The sequence below is a fragment of the Tupaia chinensis genome, unplaced genomic scaffold, assembly GCF_000334495.1.
Source record: "Tupaia chinensis unplaced genomic scaffold, TupChi_1.0 Scaffold148607_1, whole genome shotgun sequence".
NCBI classification, from domain to species: Eukaryota; Metazoa; Chordata; class Mammalia; order Scandentia; family Tupaiidae; genus Tupaia; species Tupaia belangeri.
The window spans coordinates 1,258,266-1,278,765 of record NW_006208456.1 but is presented as its reverse complement, the minus strand read 5'-3'; the positions used below and the strand labels follow the sequence as shown (position 1 = coordinate 1,278,765).

General features: G+C 42.0%; 1 protein-coding gene and 1 long non-coding RNA gene across 2 annotated transcripts in view; one reads left to right on the top strand and one right to left on the bottom strand.

Moving 5' to 3' along the window:
- Window positions 1–1,079: 1,079 nt before the first annotated feature.
- On the bottom strand, window positions 1,080–2,926 carry LOC114006518 (uncharacterized). The gene is made up of 3 exons (XR_003548218.1): window positions 2,501–2,926; window positions 1,950–2,054; window positions 1,080–1,098 (listed from the first exon to the last, which is right to left on the bottom strand). It is a non-coding gene; the product is annotated as an uncharacterized LOC114006518 (long non-coding RNA).
- Window positions 2,927–4,458: 1,532 nt separating this feature from the next.
- The window catches only part of ZFYVE1 (zinc finger FYVE-type containing 1), a 79,767-nt gene continuing 63,725 nt past the window's right edge, over window positions 4,459–20,500 (top strand). The window contains exon 1 of the mRNA XM_006170499.1: window positions 4,459–5,369. Coding sequence (XP_006170561.1) covers window positions 4,887–5,369 — 483 coding nt within the window. The 5' untranslated portion in view covers window positions 4,459–4,886. The remainder of the gene's footprint in view (window positions 5,370–20,500) is intronic.

The window sequence follows — 20,500 nt, the reverse complement described above, 5'->3', positions numbered from 1 at the left end:
GTGCGTGTGCTCACCAGAAAGACAGAGAGAGACAGAGAGACAGAAAGTAAGAAATCACCCCCCCCCCAGGGGGGATGGCCATGCTGCAAACTCTATAGCAAAGAACAGAAAGAACAAACCATTCTCCTCTTGAGATTTTGGGCATGAACACATGCACAAGTGTCTACTGTGTTTCAATCCACCAGGTCCAGGACTCAAACCACCTTAGGCCATGTGAAAATCCTACACCTTAATCACCATTTTACCTGCTCTCTCTACTCTGGGAATTTTTGCACGTATCAGGCACGTTTTTATTTTATTTTATTTTATTTTTTTTAGATTTTTTTGCTACAAGGGTGCGTCGCTCGCCAGAAAGACTGAGAGAGACAGAGAGACAGAAAGTGAGAAATTATCCCCCAGGGGAGATGGCCACGCTGCAATCCCTTCTCCTCCACTGTCCTCTCAGGATCTTGGCACCCACGCACATGTGCCCGGCATGAGTTTAAGCCACCGGGTCTGGGACTCGAACCGCAGTCGACTACATGGGAGTCCAGCAACATAGCCATTATACCAACTGCTGGTCCCTCTGGCACATTTTTCAAGCTGACAGTTCTGTGACTTGAACCACACAGTCAAGACACTATGTGGGATCCAGCCACATTAATTACCACACCCCTGGCTGGCCCTAAATCAATAACTTTTTTTTTTTTTAAGATAGATTTTTGCTATAAGATATTTGTACTTGGTGGAGAGACAGATAGACAGAGAAATCACACGGGGGAGTGGGGGGGTAAGGCCACACCACAATTCCTTTCCCTCCATTCTCCTCTAGGGATCATGGGCTCCTATCATGAGTTTCAAGCCACTGGGTCCAGACCATGGTTGACTATGTGGGAGTCCAGTGTCATAATCATCATGCCATCTGCTGGTCCCAAATGATGGGGTTTTAAAAACATAATTATTTATTTAACTTATGATTATTATTATTTAAAAATTTTGGCTACAAGGCATGCACGCTCATGAGAGAGAGAGACAGAGAAAGGCACCAGGTTCGGGACTGGAACCACGGTTAACCATGTGGGAGTCCAGTGCCTTAATCACCTCGCCACATGGTGGCCCCTGAAATAAAAAAATATATATTAATTTAATTTATTACGAATTTTTTTTTTTTTAGAGAGAGAGATTTTTGTTATAGGGTACGTGTGCTCACCAGAGAGAGAGTAAGATAGAAAGTGAGAAATCACCTCCCCGGGGTGATGGCCATGCCACAATCCCTTCTCTTCCATTCTCCTCTCAGGATCTTGGGCACACACGCACACGTATCCAGTGCCAATTTCAAGCCTTCGGGTCTGGGACTTGAACTGTGGTCAGCCATCTGGGAGTCCAGCAATGCAACCACTATGCAATCTGCTGGTCCCATTATTATGATTATTTACTAGTAAATAAAATAATCATAATCATGGGAGACAGAGAGAGAGAAAGAAAGAGGGAACGTGGAAAAGCAAGCTCTTCGTTCCTTAGATAGGGACTCAAATCATGGTATAGAATCCAGCTTTGGAACCACCAAGCCAGCAGTTATACAGTATGTGTGTATTTATTAATATTCTGGTTTTTGATACATATAAGAGTTCTCCGTAATGTGAATTTAGTCTGTTGGCTTTCTTTCTAGCCTTGAATACATTTTCAGCAATATAATCTTCATACCTGGCTTATTCATTATTATGTAGATTTGTTTTTCCTATTAGTTTAATTATGTCCCTTGAATCATAAAGTGAAAATGTTCTGTAATTCAAGAGTCTTGTCTTAGCTTTGTCAATAATTTGCTGTGTAACTCTGGCAAGTCACTTAACTTTAGTTTTTTTTCCCTGGTTAACAATTATCAACATAGAATCAGAACATTAGTATTGGCAGAGGCCTCAGAAATCGCACAGTTTAATTTCTTCATTTTAGATAGGGCTCATGTGACTTACCTCAGCCACCTACGATAATCAAGCACTTTTCTAGACCAAGTATCCAGTCTTCAATCTCACAGAGCATTGCTCTTTTCCTTAATATCAGGCTCTCTCTGTGTTATTCTAAGGAAGGATGAAAAACAAAAAAAGTGAAAGTAAACAAACAGAAGGCCATTTAAAAAAAAGTCAATGTTAACCATTAGCTTGCACTGTAGCCTGAAAGGTTATCTGAAAATGTACCCCGGTCTAACTTAAAGACAATTTAAAATTCAAAAGTTCTTAAACAGTATAAGGAAAAGTCAGAAAAAGGCAGGAAAAACAATTAATGATTAGCCTGGAGTGTACTGTCCAGGACAAAATAAAACTCTTAAGAGTACTAAATTTATATTCTCCTGTGAATTCTTCGTGGTCTATACCAGGGGAAATTGGGAAGTGGAGACATTTCTGAGGAACTGGTGTGCAAAAATTGTTACTCGATACCAAATTATTTGCCTCCCCATTTTCTACTTGGACTAAACATTATTACATTAGTTCTCCAATTTAGCGCCATTCCTTTCCAGGCCCCCTACCCAAAACAACAGGCTGAAACCAGTCTTAGCGAAAACTCCAAGTCCCGAAATGCTCGGTGGCGGGTCTCCACCGCCTCCTGGGAAGAGTATCCTCTTTGGAACTGGGAGTTGTAGTCATTCAGTGTCTTCACTTCCGGGATGTGAGGCCAGGACGTGCAGGTGAGAACTACATGTCCCAGGAGGCAGTGCGCACCCTTTCCCCGCCCACGCCGGCGTTAAACTCCACCCCTCCCGCTCCTCCCTCCCTGGGCTGCACCGCTCACGCCTTCCTGTTAGTCTGAGCTGGGAGAAGTTCACTCCGATCAGCTGATCCCAACTGACAACAGGAGAGGAGGAAGCCCGGGAGGCAACGAAGGAGGAGGGGAGGTGGAGACGGAGATGAGGATGGATCCACCGGTGCCCTAAGAACAGCCCCCGCCCCCACAGCGTCCCGGGAGGAAGGGGGGGCGGGTGCGGCTAGGGTGGGGGTGGGGTGGTATAAACAATGGATTCGGCTGCGGGCTTTGCCAGCGTCGGGGTGATTTTGGGGGGCCTTCTTTGTTCTTAGGCTCCGCTGCTGTCCTTCGGGTTGAGGTGGTGTTTTCCGGGAGGGAGGGAGGAAGGGAAGGGTGCAGAACCGCCGGCTGGAAGGAGGCGTCGAGGTGGGGGTCCGAGTGGGCAGATCGTTTGCTTGGCCTGGCGGGGGGTGGAGGTGGTGAGGTCTCCTTTTGAAGGTTAATTTTACATTTTTTTTCTAATTGTGACAAGTTTTGATTTTTGTTTTTGTTTTGGCTGGGCATGTGTGAGGTTAAAGTGTAAATAAGGCCCCGCAGTCACTCTCTTCTCTTTCCTTGTTTGTCTGAAAATAAGATTCATAAATGATGCCTGTGTGGAAGGAGTGTATATCTGAGAGGGGAGCTTTACACTTTGTTGGGGTGTTGGCATGTGGGGTCAAGGTTATGAGTTAGGAGTATAATTGTAGAAGTGACAAAAGCCCCTTTTTTGCCCCCATTGTATTTTCTTCTTTTTTCTTAAAAAGTTATTTTTAAGTTAGTTTTTGAGTGACAAAGAAAATTATTGTTTTGACTTACTGCAGGCCTGTTTTTGCGGTGGGTCATAGTGCAGGAATTCTGTCTCCTGTTGCTCTGTTTTTTGCAGTTAGAGAAAGAAAGAACAGAAGGAAGTACAGTAATTGTTTTTGATTGTTTCTAAACATGAAATTGTGACTATTGTTTCCAGGTTTAGCATCCTTAATAGACATCTGTCTAGAGTTGAGACAGTCCAGTTACAAGAGAAACTGGATCCGGCCAGGCCTTGGAAGGAGCTCAAGTTTATTATTAATATTTTTTCTCCAGCTTTTTACAGGCCTCTTTCTCCATCTCTCCCAATTGTGGGGTGCAGACGGGGTGAAGAGGGCCATCCTTTCAGGGACTGTTTACGTAGAGATTTTGATTCTAAATTTTATAGCTAAATCAAAAGTATTTCAGGGATAAAAAGCAGCAGTCTTAAACCTTGGGCCTAGAGATGGTGTTTGTTTTCAAAAGGAAAATTCTTTTTTTTTTTTTGAGAGGTTTTTGCTATAGGTTGTGTGTACTTGCCAGGTACGTGAGAAATCACTACCCCAGAGGGGATGGCCACTGCCCCCCAGGGGGATGGCCACTCTGTAGTCTCTTCTCCATTTTCCTACTGGGGTGTTAGGCATACATGCACCTAATATGATTTTCAAGCCGCCAAGTCCAGGATTTGAACTGTGGTCAGTCATGTGGGAGTCCAGCAACGAACCACTACGCCATCTGCTGGCCCCTGAGGTATGATTTTCAGAAGAAATGTCTAGAATCAAAAGAAGCAGTGTAAGTTTTATAAGCAAAAATGAGATTTCTTAGCACTGTTAGTCTAGTATGTGATCACAATCTTTTTTTTTTTTTAAGTGTACTTCTGTTTTTTAAGTGAGTGAAATCTTTTTCCTTCCTCTATTCTAGGTACCCCCTAAGGTATTGACTTGAGGTTGAATTATATTGAAAAGCTCCTGAACATTCTCTTTCATCACTAAAACTGTGGTAAGGCCCAACCGATGTGCCCACCTCACTGAATCCATCCAGCCTCTCTTAGATAGCCATAAAAGACTTTTTCACATTAATTTTGACCACATACTTGCCTGCACTTTATGGAGGATGAAACCATCACACCTAATCAACATTGCTGCTGATACTGGAGTTTCAGAGCCAGAACATTAAATGCTCTTTGTGAGTGTGTGAAGAATTATAATAGTGACACTGAACGTTCTCTTTTTTGAAGTGTTCAGGACCTCGTGCAAGTCCTGTGCAGTCTTCCCACTCACTCTGACTTCTTGCCTGGGGACAGCTCTGTGACTGTTCTATGGTAGGTGTATTTCCTTTCCAGTCTGAGTATGAGTGCCCAGACTTCCCTAGCAGAGAAGGGCCTGAATCCAGGGCTGATGTGCCAGGAAAGTTACGCCTGCAGCGGAACCGATGAGGCTGTCTTTGAGTGCGATGAGTGCTGCAGTCTGCAGTGTCTCCGCTGTGAGGAGGAGCTCCACCGGCAAGAGCGTCTGCGAAACCATGAGCGGATAAGACTCAAACCTGGTCACGTTCCGTACTGTGACCCCTGCAAGGGTCCCAATGGGCATTCACCAGGTGTTAGGCAGAGGGCCGCTGTGCGGTGCCAGACCTGCAAAATCAACTTGTGCCTGGAGTGCCAGAAGAGGACTCATTCGGGGGGTAACAAGAGGAGACACCCCATTACCGTGTACCATGTCAGCAAAGTCCAGGAATCACTGGAGGCAGAAGAGATGGATGAGGAGACCAAGAGGAAGAAGATGACTGAGAAGGTTGTGAGCTTCCTCCTAGTAGATGAAAATGAAGAAATTCAGGTAAGTGCTTGGGTGTCGTTGGATTCAAATAGTAGTGGAGCAGATCTGGTGTTCGAAGGTGGCTCTCAAAAAGAAAGTCCAGGAGGAGCTCACATTTTAATCATTAAAAGGCAAGACCTCTGGAGGCTTAAGTTACATGGAGTCAGGTTTAGTTACCAGCTTTGTGACTTTGGACTGAGCTACTTTACCTCTTTGAGCCTTTGTTTTCTCATCTATAAAATGGGGACTGTGCCTACTTCATTGGGATGTTGGGAGGCTGAAGTGAGACAGTGCTAGTATAGCCTGTTGCATAGTAGCTACTCAGTATATAGTAGCTCTTGTTAGTATTATTAGTAACAGATTTAAAAGAGTTTTCTGAATGAGGGCCCTTGAAAAAGTTCTGAGTAAATAAATGTCAGTGATGAGGGATTGCATATTCAGGGAGAGAAATACCAACAACAGTGTTTCTCATGGGAGTACCAGGCAATAAGGCATAAACCTGCTATCTTGATTTAGAGAGGTACGTCTTTCAAAAGAATCTTTTGGGGCCAGCAGGTGATATGGTGGTTAACGTGCTGGACTCCTACGTGATCGACTATGATCTGAGTCCTAGACCCAGCCGCTTGAAACTCATGCTGGGCATTGTGAGTTGAAAATCCTAGAAAGAGAATGGGGGAGAAGGGATTGCAGCGTAGCCATCCACCCTTGGGGAGGACGAGTTCTCACTTTCCCCCTCACTGTCTCTCTGGCAAGCATACATACCTAATGGTAAGAACCTTAAAAAAAGTCTTTTTTGGGAGCCAGCAGGTGTGTGGCACTGGATTCCCACATGTCTGCGGTTCTAGTCCTAGATCTGGTGGTTCAAAAAGCAACTTGGTACATGTGTGCGTGTGTCCAAAATCCCAAGGAGAACGGAGGAGAAATGATTGCTTTGTGGCTGTCCCCCTGAGGGGTGACTTCTCGTTTTTCATCTCTTTGTCTCTCTCTGGTGAGTGCACGTACTCCATGGCAAACCTAAAAATAAATAAATAAATAAAGTCTTTTGATGAGGATAGTTTTCTCTCCGTTTTTTTCTTTTTTAAAGTTTTGCTATAGGTTGTGTTCACTTGCCGCAGAGATGGAGAGAGAAAGAGATGGAAAGTGAAAAATCATCCTTAGGTTGTATGGCCACTTTGTAATTCTGTCTCCATTCTCCTTATGGGATTTTGGGCATGCGTGCACATGTACTTGGTGTGTTTTTTCAAGCCACTGGGAACTGCAAAGTCAGATGTGGGATCCAGCTGCCTTAACCTCCACGCCCCCTGCTGGTCTTATTTTCACGTGTAGATTTCTTATAGGTAAAAACTAGTGAGGGCATCTGGTAGTACAGAATGACTAGAGGATATTTGGTTCAATTCTGAACTGGGGAGAGGGTAGTGCCTGGGAATCAGGAGTGACTGGTGAAGAGGTAAAACAGTACTTGTGTTTTTGAGTGGACTTTCAAATGGAGACTGCTTGAATTAATACATTTAGTGAATTCATACTTAGTTTACCACTCACTGGCTGTGTAATCACAGGCACGGTATTAAAGCTCTGTGCATCAGTTTCACATCTACTTCATTGGATTGTGGAGAGATAGAGATAGAAGGGACTTATCGCAGGGCCTGTCACATAGTGTCCATACCAGCCTGTCACCATTATCAGTACCACCGGAGGGTCTGTGGTCCATTGACTCAGTACCTCTGGTGGTGATGACTCCAGCCTCCAGAAAGGAGGAGTGCCTATGTGTTATAAATTACCATTTGAGCAACTCCCCAGTTACCCACTAAATATTTTTGATCTCTGCTTTTTCTCCTCCATGAATAAGCTTATGGACATGAATTACATCATGATTCCTATGTACTTCCATTGTCAGCTGAATACTTTGCTAACACAGACTTTTCTTTATTGGTTTGAGAGGAACTAACAGTTATGGGAGAGTGACCCAGATCCATTCTGCCTCCCTTGTCAGCAATAATGTCTTCATTATGGATTATGCTCTAATTGGGTGACATTGTGGACTAAATATTTTATAAATGGAACATGAATTTGGGTGAGTCTTGTTGGTTTTGTTATCAATTCTATTTATTGTCAGCTTTGGAAAGTCATAGTTCGGATTGTTTTCACTTTTGTAAGGTGAGAGGAAGATCTGGGATTGAACCAGTGATCCTTCTCATGAATATTATTTAAAAAGAACATTTTTATGGGGAGTTGAATACATATATAATTATATATATGTGTGTATATATATATATATATTTTTTTTTCTTTTTGTGACATTGATACATGTTCCCTAGTTGAGAATTAGGAGAAAATGATGAAGTCTATATAATGAGGAAGACAAATCCTACACTCAGAGGTGATAGTGGTCCTTCATCTTTTTTCTTATAGTATGTAATGAGTACATAACTAGGTTATTTGTAAAGATTCCTCGTGCTTTTCCTGCAATAATAAGCATTAAATTCATCCCAGGAAATAATATTGTTTATGACTTGTAAACAGCATTGATTGGAAGTGATGAATTAGATGTGGAGTTCATTCTTTTTGTTGGAGATTTGTTCTCATAGAGACCTAAGTAGAAAAATGCTTAAAGAAAATAAACTGTGTCAGCTTTCTGATAGGTGACTGTCCAAAACAATTAGAGAGATGATTGTCTACTATGCATCTAGATTACAAATTAAGCTGTTTTTTGCCCTATACCATATGCAATGATAAGTACATTGTTAGTATATAAATACCTGATTGATTGGCAATGTCATCTTTTTTTTTAAATGGATATTACACATATTGCTGGTATAAAATAAGGGCCACCGAGCTGGCTTGCTGGTTAAGTCAATGGACCAGGTACATGTGCATGCATGCCCACAGTCCTGAGAGAGTGGAAGACAAGGATTGCGGCGTGACCATCCCCCCTGGGGGGTGATTTCTCACTTTCTGTCTCTCTGTCTCTCTCTGTCTGGCGAGCATACATACCTAATGGTAAGAACCTTAAAAAAAGTCTTTTTTGGGAGCCAGCAGGTGTGTGGCACTGGATTCCCACATGTCTGCGGTTCTAGTCCTAGATCTGGTGGTTCAAAAAGCAACTTGGTACATGTGTGCGTGTGTCCAAAATCCCAAGGAGAACGGAGGAGAAATGATTGCTTTGTGGCTGTCCCCCTGAGGGGTGACTTCTCGTTTTTCATCTCTTTGTCTCTCTCTGGTGAGTGCACGTACTCCATGGCAAACCTAAAAATAAATAAATAAATAAAGTCTTTTGATGAGGATAGTTTTCTCTCCGTTTTTTTCTTTTTTAAAGTTTTGCTATAGGTTGTGTTCACTTGCCGCAGAGATGGAGAGAGAAAGAGATGGAAAGTGAAAAATCATCCTTAGGTTGTATGGCCACTTTGTAATTCTGTCTCCATTCTCCTTATGGGATTTTGGGCATGCGTGCACATGTACTTGGTGTGTTTTTTCAAGCCACTGGGAACTGCAAAGTCAGATGTGGGATCCAGCTGCCTTAACCTCCACGCCCCCTGCTGGTCTTATTTTCACGTGTAGATTTCTTATAGGTAAAAACTAGTGAGGGCATCTGGTAGTACAGAATGACTAGAGGATATTTGGTTCAATTCTGAACTGGGGAGAGGGTAGTGCCTGGGAATCAGGAGTGACTGGTGAAGAGGTAAAACAGTACTTGTGTTTTTGAGTGGACTTTCAAATGGAGACTGCTTGAATTAATACATTTAGTGAATTCATACTTAGTTTACCACTCACTGGCTGTGTAATCACAGGCACGGTATTAAAGCTCTGTGCATCAGTTTCACATCTACTTCATTGGATTGTGGAGAGATAGAGATAGAAGGGACTTATCGCAGGGCCTGTCACATAGTGTCCATACCAGCCTGTCACCATTATCAGTACCACCGGAGGGTCTGTGGTCCATTGACTCAGTACCTCTGGTGGTGATGACTCCAGCCTCCAGAAAGGAGGAGTGCCTATGTGTTATAAATTACCATTTGAGCAACTCCCCAGTTACCCACTAAATATTTTTGATCTCTGCTTTTTCTCCTCCATGAATAAGCTTATGGACATGAATTACATCATGATTCCTATGTACTTCCATTGTCAGCTGAATACTTTGCTAACACAGACTTTTCTTTATTGGTTTGAGAGGAACTAACAGTTATGGGAGAGTGACCCAGATCCATTCTGCCTCCCTTGTCAGCAATAATGTCTTCATTATGGATTATGCTCTAATTGGGTGACATTGTGGACTAAATATTTTATAAATGGAACATGAATTTGGGTGAGTCTTGTTGGTTTTGTTATCAATTCTATTTATTGTCAGCTTTGGAAAGTCATAGTTCGGATTGTTTTCACTTTTGTAAGGTGAGAGGAAGATCTGGGATTGAACCAGTGATCCTTCTCATGAATATTATTTAAAAAGAACATTTTTATGGGGAGTTGAATACATATATAATTATATATATGTGTGTATATATATATATATATTTTTTTTTCTTTTTGTGACATTGATACATGTTCCCTAGTTGAGAATTAGGAGAAAATGATGAAGTCTATATAATGAGGAAGACAAATCCTACACTCAGAGGTGATAGTGGTCCTTCATCTTTTTTCTTATAGTATGTAATGAGTACATAACTAGGTTATTTGTAAAGATTCCTCGTGCTTTTCCTGCAATAATAAGCATTAAATTCATCCCAGGAAATAATATTGTTTATGACTTGTAAACAGCATTGATTGGAAGTGATGAATTAGATGTGGAGTTCATTCTTTTTGTTGGAGATTTGTTCTCATAGAGACCTAAGTAGAAAAATGCTTAAAGAAAATAAACTGTGTCAGCTTTCTGATAGGTGACTGTCCAAAACAATTAGAGAGATGATTGTCTACTATGCATCTAGATTACAAATTAAGCTGTTTTTTGCCCTATACCATATGCAATGATAAGTACATTGTTAGTATATAAATACCTGATTGATTGGCAATGTCATCTTTTTTTTTAAATGGATATTACACATATTGCTGGTATAAAATAAGGGCCACCGAGCTGGCTTGCTGGTTAAGTCAATGGACCAGGTACATGTGCATGCATGCCCACAGTCCTGAGAGAGTGGAAGACAAGGAAATGTGGCATGACCATTTCCCTGGGGGGTGATTTCTTACTTTCCTTCTCTCTGTGTCTCCTATAGGTGCCCTATGACAAAACTAAAAAAATAAATCAAATCTGGAAGGGTATACAATGAAAAGTGTTTCCGTCTTAATCCATAATCTTGGTCTCCTTTCTTCAAATAATCACCATAACAGTTAACTCATGCCCTTGGGGCCAGCAGGTGGTGTGGAGGTTAGGGATGCTGGATTTCCAAATGGCCACCTGCGGTTTGAATCCCGGACCTGGTGGCGTGCTTTTCCTTTCTCTGTTTCTCGCTGGTCAAATTTAAAAAATTATAATAACAAATGGAAATAAATAATTATTTTAAAAAAGAAAGAGGATGCTGGATTCCCACATACCTCACTGCGGTTCGAGTCCTGGACTTGGCAGCTTGCTTTCTCACTTTTTATTTCTCTGTCTCGCATTCCATTCCTCTCTGGTCAAATTAAAATAAATAAGTAAATGAAATGTATGTTAAATAATTCTTTTAGGAAAAAAAAAATGGCCAGCTGGTGTCATGGTGGTTAAGGCACTGGATACTCCCACGTGGCTGACCACCGTTTGAGTCCTGGACCCAGTGGCTTGCTTTCTCACTTTCCCTCTCTCTGCCTTTCTCTGGTCAAATTAAAAAATTAGTGATTAGATAAATAAAAGTTAAATAAATAATCTTTAAATTATTTATTTATTTTTTGGAGAGGTTTTCACTATAGGGTGCGTGCGCCCGTCAGACAGACAGACAGACAGAGACATAGAGACAGAAAGCGAGAAATCATCCCCCAGAGGGGATGGTCACGCTGCAATCCCTTCTTCATTCTCCTCTTGGGATCTTGGGCACGCACGCACATGAGCCCGGCGTGAGTTTTAAGCCACCGGGTCCGGGACGCAAACCGCGGTTGACTACGTGGGAGTCCAGCGACATAGCCATTACGCTAACTGCTGGTTCCCAATATTTATTTATTTTTTAAAAATTTAATTTATTTATTTTTTTGGAAAGGTTTTTGCTATAGGGCACATGCACTTGCCAGAGAGACAGAAAACAAGAAATCACCCCCCAGATGAGATGACCACGCCGTAATCCATTCTCCATTCTCCTCTAGGGATCTTGGGCATGCATACACATGTGCCTGGAGTGAGTTTAAGCCACTGAGTCTGGGTCTCGAACAGTGGGCGACTACACGAGAGTCCAGATACATAGCCATTATGCCATCTGCTGGTTCCAATATTTATTTATTTTTAAAAATTCCATTTGTTATTATTATCAGTTCTTAATTTCGCCAGAAAGAGAGAAAACAAGCCACCAGGTACGGGACTCATACCATGGCCGGCCATGTGGGAATCCAGTGCCTCTAACCACCATGCCAACTCCTAGCCCCTACATAAAGATTTTTTAAAATATATATTAAAACAAAAAAACGACAGAGGGACCAGCAGATGGTGTAATTGCCATGTTGCTGGACTACCATGTAGTCGACCAAGATTTGAGTCCCAGACCCAGTGGCTTAAACTCACTCCAGGCATGAGTGCGTGCATGCATGCCCAAGATCCTGAGAGGAGAATGGAGGAGAAGGGATTGCGGCGTGGCCATCCCCCCTAGGGGGTGATTTCTTGCTTTCTGTCTTATCTTTCTCTGCCTTTCTGGTGAGTGCACGTGCCCTACAGCAAAAACCTCTAAACACACACACACACACACACACACACACACAGAAAACAACAGTTAACTTCATACTCTTCTAGAATTTTTTCATGTATACTTATGGATATATGTATACATCCTTTTTTTTTTTAGAATTATTTAACTTTATTTATTAATTATTTTTATTAGTTTATTTTTAAAATTTGACTGGAGGAGGGCAGAGTGAGGGAGGGAGAAAGTGAGAATGCAAGCCACCAGATGGTGGACTCAAACCATGGTCAGCTATGTGGGAGTCCAGCACCCTTAACCACCATGCCACCTGCCAGCCCCTCCTTTTTGTTTTTAAACAAAAATTAAACCTAGCACACTGTTCTACACTTGACATTTTTCTTACTAAAAGCTGTGTCTTAAAGAACTTTCCTTATCAGCACATCGAGGTTTACTTCATTATTTAAAGGGTGACTAGGATTTCATTGAATGAGTTTTCTGTAATTTTAGACTTTTAATAGATATTGAGATATTATAAATAGGATATGTTGACTATTCTGTACATCTTTTTAAAAAAGAATTATTTAATTTCATGTATTGGTATTATTATTTTTAAATTTACCATAGGGTACATGCGCTCACCAAAGAGAAACAGGGAGAAAGAAGGAAAGTGAGAAAGCAGACTGCCAGGTGCAGGACTCAAACCATGGTCAGCCATGTGGAAGTCCAGTGCCCCAACCACCACACCACCTGCTGGTTCAAAATGTATTTTTAAAAACTTAATTAATTATTTTTAGTTTTGCTATAGAGAGTGTGCTCATCAGAGAGAGAAGAGAGAGAATGAGAAATTCCCCCTAGGGGAGATGACCATGCCACAATCCCTTCTTCATTCTCCTCTTAGGATTTTGGGTGGACACACATGTGCCTACACATACTTTTGAAGCCATTGTGTCTATCATATTTGACTTGAACTACACAGTGGCCATCCAGCTGCCCCAGCAACCATGCCAACGGCTGGCCCTATCCTGTACATCTATTTAAAAGAAACCTTTTGTTAAATGGTATGTGATTTTAAAATTTAGATACATATTTTCAGGCCAGCTGGTAGTGTGGTGATTAAGGCAGGTGGATCCCATATGGCCAGATGGCCTGAAAGTATTTATTTGGGACCCAGATAAATCATACCAGGCTCTTGGGAGCACACCCACAATCCTGAAAGAAGGGAGGAATGGAGGAGAAGACATTGTGACATGATCACCCCTAATGACAGGCTTGCTTTCTCACTTCTCATTCTCTCTGGCAAGAACATACATCCTCCAGCCAAAAAAAAAAAAAAAAATCCACATTTATTATTTATTATCTAATTGCTTCATTTCTCTAAGCTCTAAAGTAGTTCTTTGTGTGTTCCCTGGGTTTTTGTCTTGTCTAGCTAAAATTTAAATTTTTTTTTTTTAATAATACCTCACTTCAAAGTGAGGCTTTGTTTTTTTTGTTTTGTTTTGTTTTGTTTTTTTGAGAGATTTTCGCTATAGGGCATGTGAGCTCACCAGACAGACAGAGAGAGACATAGAGACAGAAAGCGAGAAATCACCCCCCAGAGGGGATGGTCATGCCGCAATCCCTTCTCCTCCATTCTCCTCTCGGGATCTTGGGCACGCACACACACACGCCCGGTGTGAGTTTTAAGCCACCAGGTCCGGGACGCAAACCGCGGTTGACTTCATGGGAGTCCAGCGACATAGCCATTACACTAACTGCTGGTTCCCGAAATTTAAATAACTTTTACTATGGTGCTGGGAACTATTCTTAGCACCTTACACATATGAGCTCATTTAGTCCTGATGATAACCTTGTGTATTAATTTCTTACTGATTCTGTAACAAATGTCCACAAATTTAGTGGCTTAAAACAACATAAATTTGGGGCCAGCAGATGGCATGGTGATTAAAGTGCTGGACTCCTGCATAACTGACTGTGGTTTGTGTCCTGGACTTTGTGGCTTCCTTTCTCACTTTCTTTCTCTTTGGTGAGCACATGTGTCCTACAGCAAATTTTAAAATAATAATAATAGGGGCCAGCAGATGGCATAATGGCTATGTAGCTGGACTTCCATGAAGTCAACTATGGTTTGAATCTTGGACCTGGTGGCTTAAAATTTACACAAGGAGCATGTGTGTACATACCCAAGATCCCGAGAAGAGAATGGAGAAGAAATTGTGGCATAGTCATCCCCCTGGAGGGTGATTTCTTGCTTTCTGTCTCTCTGTCTCTTTCTGTCTCTCTGGCAAGCACACATACCCTATAGCAAAAACCTTTTATAAAGAAAACAAAAGATGGGGGCTGGCAGATGGCATGGTGGTTAAAGGAACTCCCACATGACTGACCGTGGTTCCAGTCCCGGACCTGGTATCTTGCTTTCTCACTTTCTCTATCTCTCTGTCTGTCTCTGGTCAAATTAAAATAAATAAAGTTAAATAAAATAATTTTTTTTGTTGTTTTTGGAGAGGTTTTTGCTATAGGGTGCGTGCACTCACCAGAAAGATATATAGAGAGAGACAGAAGAATTTACCCAACCTGAAATACATCTCAGAGTGGTCCAGTTAGAATACTAAAAGCCAGCAATATATTAGTAGTATCTTCCAATCTCTTTTTCTCTTTCTCCTTCCATTGTCATACTACCTTCTATGCCTGTGGCCATCCTGCTTCCCTCTTATAGTGATTCTGTGATTACATCAGACCTACCCAGATAATTCAGTGTAGTCTTCTCTTTCCAAGGTCCTTAATCCAATCATATCTGTGAAGTCTCCCTTTCCACATGAAGGGACGTGTTCACAGGTTCCAGGACATTGTTTAGGGGTGAGAGGAGCAAAGTCTACCATACACTATGGAGTAGGTTGTGCTTTATAGATGAGGAAGCTGAAGCACAGGGAGCTAAGTAATTTGACAAGATCACGTTACATTAAGTGGCAAAGAATATGAACATGGGCATCTGGTTCTAAAATCCTTGTGGTTAGTTATTATATTCCTGCTATCTCTGACCAAGTCATTTAATCTTTCTATTCAACTTCATACGGTCAGTAGCACCAGCTCACTAATTCCTCATGGCTGCCGTGAGGGCAAGATGAAATTTAGCTCTGTGGGGCAGGCAGGTGGTATGGTGGTTAAGGTGCTAGACTCCCACACGGCTGACTGCAGTTCAAGTTCCAGACCTGGTGGCTGGCTTCCCCCCCTCTCTCTGGTCAAGTTGAAGAGTAATAAATAAAAATTAAAAATAATGATTTCTTTTTTTGGAGAGGTTTTTGCTATAGGGCGCATGCGCTTGTCAGACAGAGACAGAGAGACAGAAAGCAAGAAATCACGCCCAGGGGAGATGGCCACACCGCAATCTCTTCTCTTCTAAGGATTTTTTTTTTGAGAGGTTTTTGCTATAGGGCGCGTGCGCTCGCCAGACAGACGGAGAGAGACATAGAGACAGAAAGCGAGAAATCACCCCCCAGGGAGGATGTTCATGCCGCAATCCCTTCTCCTCCTTTCTCCTCATGGGATCCTGGGCATGCACGCACACGCGCCCGGCATGAGTTCTAAGCCACCGGGTCCGGGATGTGAACCGCGGTCGACGACGGGGGAGTCCAGGGATATAGCCATTATGCTAACTGCTGGTTCCCTCCTCTCAGAATCTTAAGTACCCATGCATACACACCTGGCATGAGTTTAAGCCACCGAACTTGGGACTTGAACTTGCAGTCAACTACATGGGAGTCCAGTAGCCATTACGCCATCTGCTGTTCCCAAACTTTTTTTTTTTAAAGAAACTTAGCTGTATATAAAGGTAGCATTATTATTTTTCATTGCTGAAATGTTAGCATTGAGGTTTTAGGTTTTTGCAATAGGACACGTGTGTTCAATGGAGAGACTTAGAAACAGTGAGAGGGGAAAGTGAAAATTACCCTTCTGGGGCTATGGCAATACTACAATCTCTTCTCCATTCTCCTGGGATTTGGGGCACACACATACATATGCCTAGCGTGAGTTTCAAACCAACAGGTCAGGTGGTTGGCTATGTAGGAGTTTAGTGCCTTCACCGCTATGCCATCTGTTGGCCAGGAAGAATTCTTTTCTTTCTTTCTTTCTTTTTTTTTTTTTAGAGAGAGATTTTTTGCTATAGGGCATGTGCGCTCACCAGAGAGACAGAAAGCAAGATGTCAGTCCCCCAGGGGAGATGGCCTTGCCTCAGTTCCTTCTCCATTCTCTTCTTGGGATTTTGGACATGCACGCACACAAGCCTGGTGTGAGTTTTAAACCGCAGGGTCCAGGACTCAAGCTGTGGTTAACTACGTGGGAGTCCAGTGATGTAACCATTACGCTATCTGCTGGTCCCATCTTTTCTAACAGCAATAAATATTCTATTCTGTAAGTTAAGCCAGACCTTGTTTTACTTTTCAGGTTTCTAGGCATTTGTGGGTTTTGATCATTTTAAATTTAGGACGTAGGAATTATTTTAGCACTTTATAGGCTATAACTATTGTGTATTGTTTCCTCCGATTCTATGACCTACATTACCCCAAAATATGTTGCTTGTGCTTTGAGTGTTCAATTTCTTATAGAAAACCTAAAACGTAAAAGGGTAATTAATTTTATTAAAAAATAATTATTGCATTTGATTTATTATTTTTAATTTGGCCAAAGAGAGACAGAGAGAGAGAGAAAGTGAGAAATTAAGCCAATAGGTCCAGGACTTACGCCCTGGTTGACCATGTAACATTCCATATTATGGATTATTATTAGCCACCATACCACCTATTGGCTCCATAAATTCCCTTTTTGAAAATAAATAAATAAAAAGATAAACATTTATCACTACTTTCTCAGTTGAGTTTGTACTGCAGTGGTAAATTTTGAAGTGAGACTGCCTTGTTTTTATTCTTTTTTTTTTTTTTAATTTTTATAGATCTTTGCTATAGAGTATATGGCAGAGAGAAAGAGAGTAAAAATCTCTCGGGAGTTTGGGCATGCATGTACATGTGTGTGCCTGGCATATTTTCAATATGATTTTCAAGCTGCTGGGTGCAGCACTCAAATTGTGCAGTTGGCCACATGGGATCCATCGCCTTAACCATCTCACCTGAGAGCCTGCTCATGTAGAAAGTTACTTGTGGCTCTTAAAATTATTTGGCTTGCTAGCCAAAAAAAGACAGTCATTAATTCACCACATTGAGTATATGACACCAAGCCGGTAACTTTCTAGGTTCCAGAAGATGTGGTCCATGCCTTCATAGAGCTTACCATTCAGGTGGGGAAAACAGATTTCATACAAGTAAGCACATGTAAAGATGGTTCCTTTGTACTGAGTAACATTAGGGAAGGGTGACTTAGAAGCCACTTTTACAGGGTGGTCAGTGAAGGTCTTATTGTAGAGGTAACATAGACAGAGATCTGATAGTTAATACTTGTAGGGAGAAGAGCCCTCCAGATGGAGGGAATGGGAGAAAAATAAGGTGGGATGGCATGGTTGAGATATAGGAAGAATGCCAGTGGCTGCAGTGAGCTGGCAGAGAGGTAAGGAGGGGAATAGAGAAAAGCAGGTGAGAGACTGGGTGAGACCTTACAGATCCTGGAATCAGTGGGAAATTTATTTTATTCTATTTTTAAGAATTATTTTATTTTATTTTATTTTTTATTATTATTATTTTTAATTTGACCAGAGAGAGAGAGAGAGAGAGAAAGGGAAAGTGAGAAAGGAAGCAGTCAGGTCTGGGACTTGAACCACAGTCGGCTATGTGGGAGTCTATCATGCCACCTGCTGGCCCCAAGTGGGAAGTTTATTTATTTATTTATTTATTAGAATTATTTTATTTAACTTTGTTTGTTATTTATTTTTTTTATTTCCAGAGAGGGGCACAGAGAGAGTGAGAGGGAAAGAAAGAAAGCAAGAGTTCAGGTCTGGGCCTTGAACCACAGGGGAGTCCAGTACCTTTAACCACCACGCCACCTTCTGGCCCTGGGAAATTAATTAAATTAATGAATTTATCATTATTCTTTTTGGAGAGTCTTTTGCTATAGGGCGCGTGCACTTGCCAGAAAGACAGAGATACAGAAAGCGAGAAATCACCCTCCTAGAAGGGATGGCCACGCCCCAGTCCCTTCTCCTTCATTCTCCTCTTGGGATCTTGGACACACATGCATAGGCACCCGATGTCAGTTTAAGCCACTGGGTCTGGGACTCGAACCGCGGTCGACTACGTGGTAGTCCAGCGACATAGCCATTACACCAACTGCTGGTCCCCACCTGGGAAATTTATTTTTAAGTGTAATGGGAAGCAGCAGACTGCTTTAAGCTAGAAAGTCACATGACTTGGTAACAGATAAGAACTGACTCTTGACTTCAGTGTGAAGTGTAGACTGTTGTGATTGTAGGGGGATAAGAGACAAAGTAGGAAAAACACATAGGCTATTGCAGAAGGTGGAGTCAGTGGTGGCTTAACATTAGTATAATTGATAGGGGGAGACATTGATGAATTTGAGACAAAGTTTGGAGGTAAAACCGTCAGGAATAGGGCTGGGTAGGGTGTAGCGGTTTTATCCTGCTTAAGAGAAGCCAGATCTCATGTGGTGACAGCAATTCAAATTCTCAGCCGAGTTAGCCTGAAACACTTTGTGTGTGTGTGTCCAAATTTCAATGGGAATGGGCTGGAAGACTGGAGGAAGGTGATTGGTGTGACCAGACCCTGTGGAGAGTACTTCTCTCCCTCTCTCTCCTCCTGACTGAATAAAAAGTTAAAAACGTCAGGTGAGGGATAGTGGCTAAGGCCTACTAGTGGTTTGAGTCCTGACCTGGTGGCTTGAAAATCACACTGGGCGTGTGTGCCCCCAAAATTTTATTAAATTATTAAATGAAGTCTTTAAAAACCTGATTCATACAATAAAAAGAACCAAACTAGTCTCTTTTGGTATTACCTTAACACAGTGATTCTCAATAGAAGTGACTTTCTTTCCCAGGGACATTCTCTGACTGTCAAAGCTGAGGAATGGAGAGGATGTGCTGCTGGCTCTGGGGTGGAGACGGGGTGCTCTTCAGTGTCTCACACAGAGCATGGGCCAGCTACCCAGGGAGGAATGCTCTGGTTCAGAATGTCAGGAGTGCTGAGATGGAGGACCTGATTTAACCAATGACGGTTCAGCCTAATAGATTTGGATTTTAGCGAAGTAGAAAATATCAGAGACCAAACATTTTGCCAAACCCCAGTTTTTCCTCCCTCTTTTGGTTCTGTTTGTTCCTCAGAAGTAGTGTAGCTGGTGAAATTAGTATTCTCTTTCGGTATATTTCGTAACCTCTGCAGTGAAATGGTTAGACTTTCTGGGTAATATTTATTGATTTTTTTAGGCCTCAGTGGAACTGTACTAAGAACACCAAAGACTTTACAGATCCATTATTTAGAGCCTGTAATAAATAAATGATCCCATGCAGCCCAGTCATCTATAATCTTTTGAAGCCAGAGGCAACACCCTTAGCAAATAACTCAAAGGTTAGAAGAATAGTTTCCAGTAGGTAGAGTTCTTAGTGGAAGAAGAGGATAGGGTTTTCCTAGCTATTGAGTCTTGTGAGGAAGTCAGACATCTTATCTTATCAGATGTTTACCAGTAAAGAGGTCTGATGGATAAAAAAAGATAAAACACTGGAGCTTTAAAAGAAAAACACAACTCCAGGCAAGTTTTTCTCTTTTTCACAAGCACACATTCTTCTCTTTGTAAACGCCCTATGACTGGGAGCCAGCAGGTGGCATAGTGGTTAAGGTAGCTGGACTCCCACATGGCTGACCACGGTTTGAGTCCTGGATCTGACAGCTTTCTTTCTCACTTTCCTTCTCTCTCTGTCTCTCTGGTCAACTTAAAAATAAAATAAAATAATGGCAATGAATAAAATTAAATAAAATAATTCTTTTTTGGGGGGAGAGGTTTTTTTTTTTTTGCTACAGGGCGTGTGTGCTCGCCAGACAGACAGAGAGAGACAGAGAGACAGAAAGCGAGAAATTACCCCCCAGGGGGGATGGCCACGCCATAATTCCCTCTCCATTCTCCTCTTGGGGATCTTGGGCATGCATGCACATGTGCCCGGCGTGAGTTTAAGCCACCGGGTCCGGGACTTGAACCGTGGTCGACTACGTGGGAGTCCAGCGACATAGCCATTACACTAACTGCTGATCCCAATAAAATAATTCTTGGAAAAAAAACAAAAAAACAAAACTTCCTATGATTCTTTGACCATGCAGTACAGTGGTTAATTGCTGAGCTTAGAGAGCCAGATGCCACATTGCCAGCCATGGTTCAAATTCCGCCACTGTCAAGTTGTACCTGTTTGATCTTCCTGCT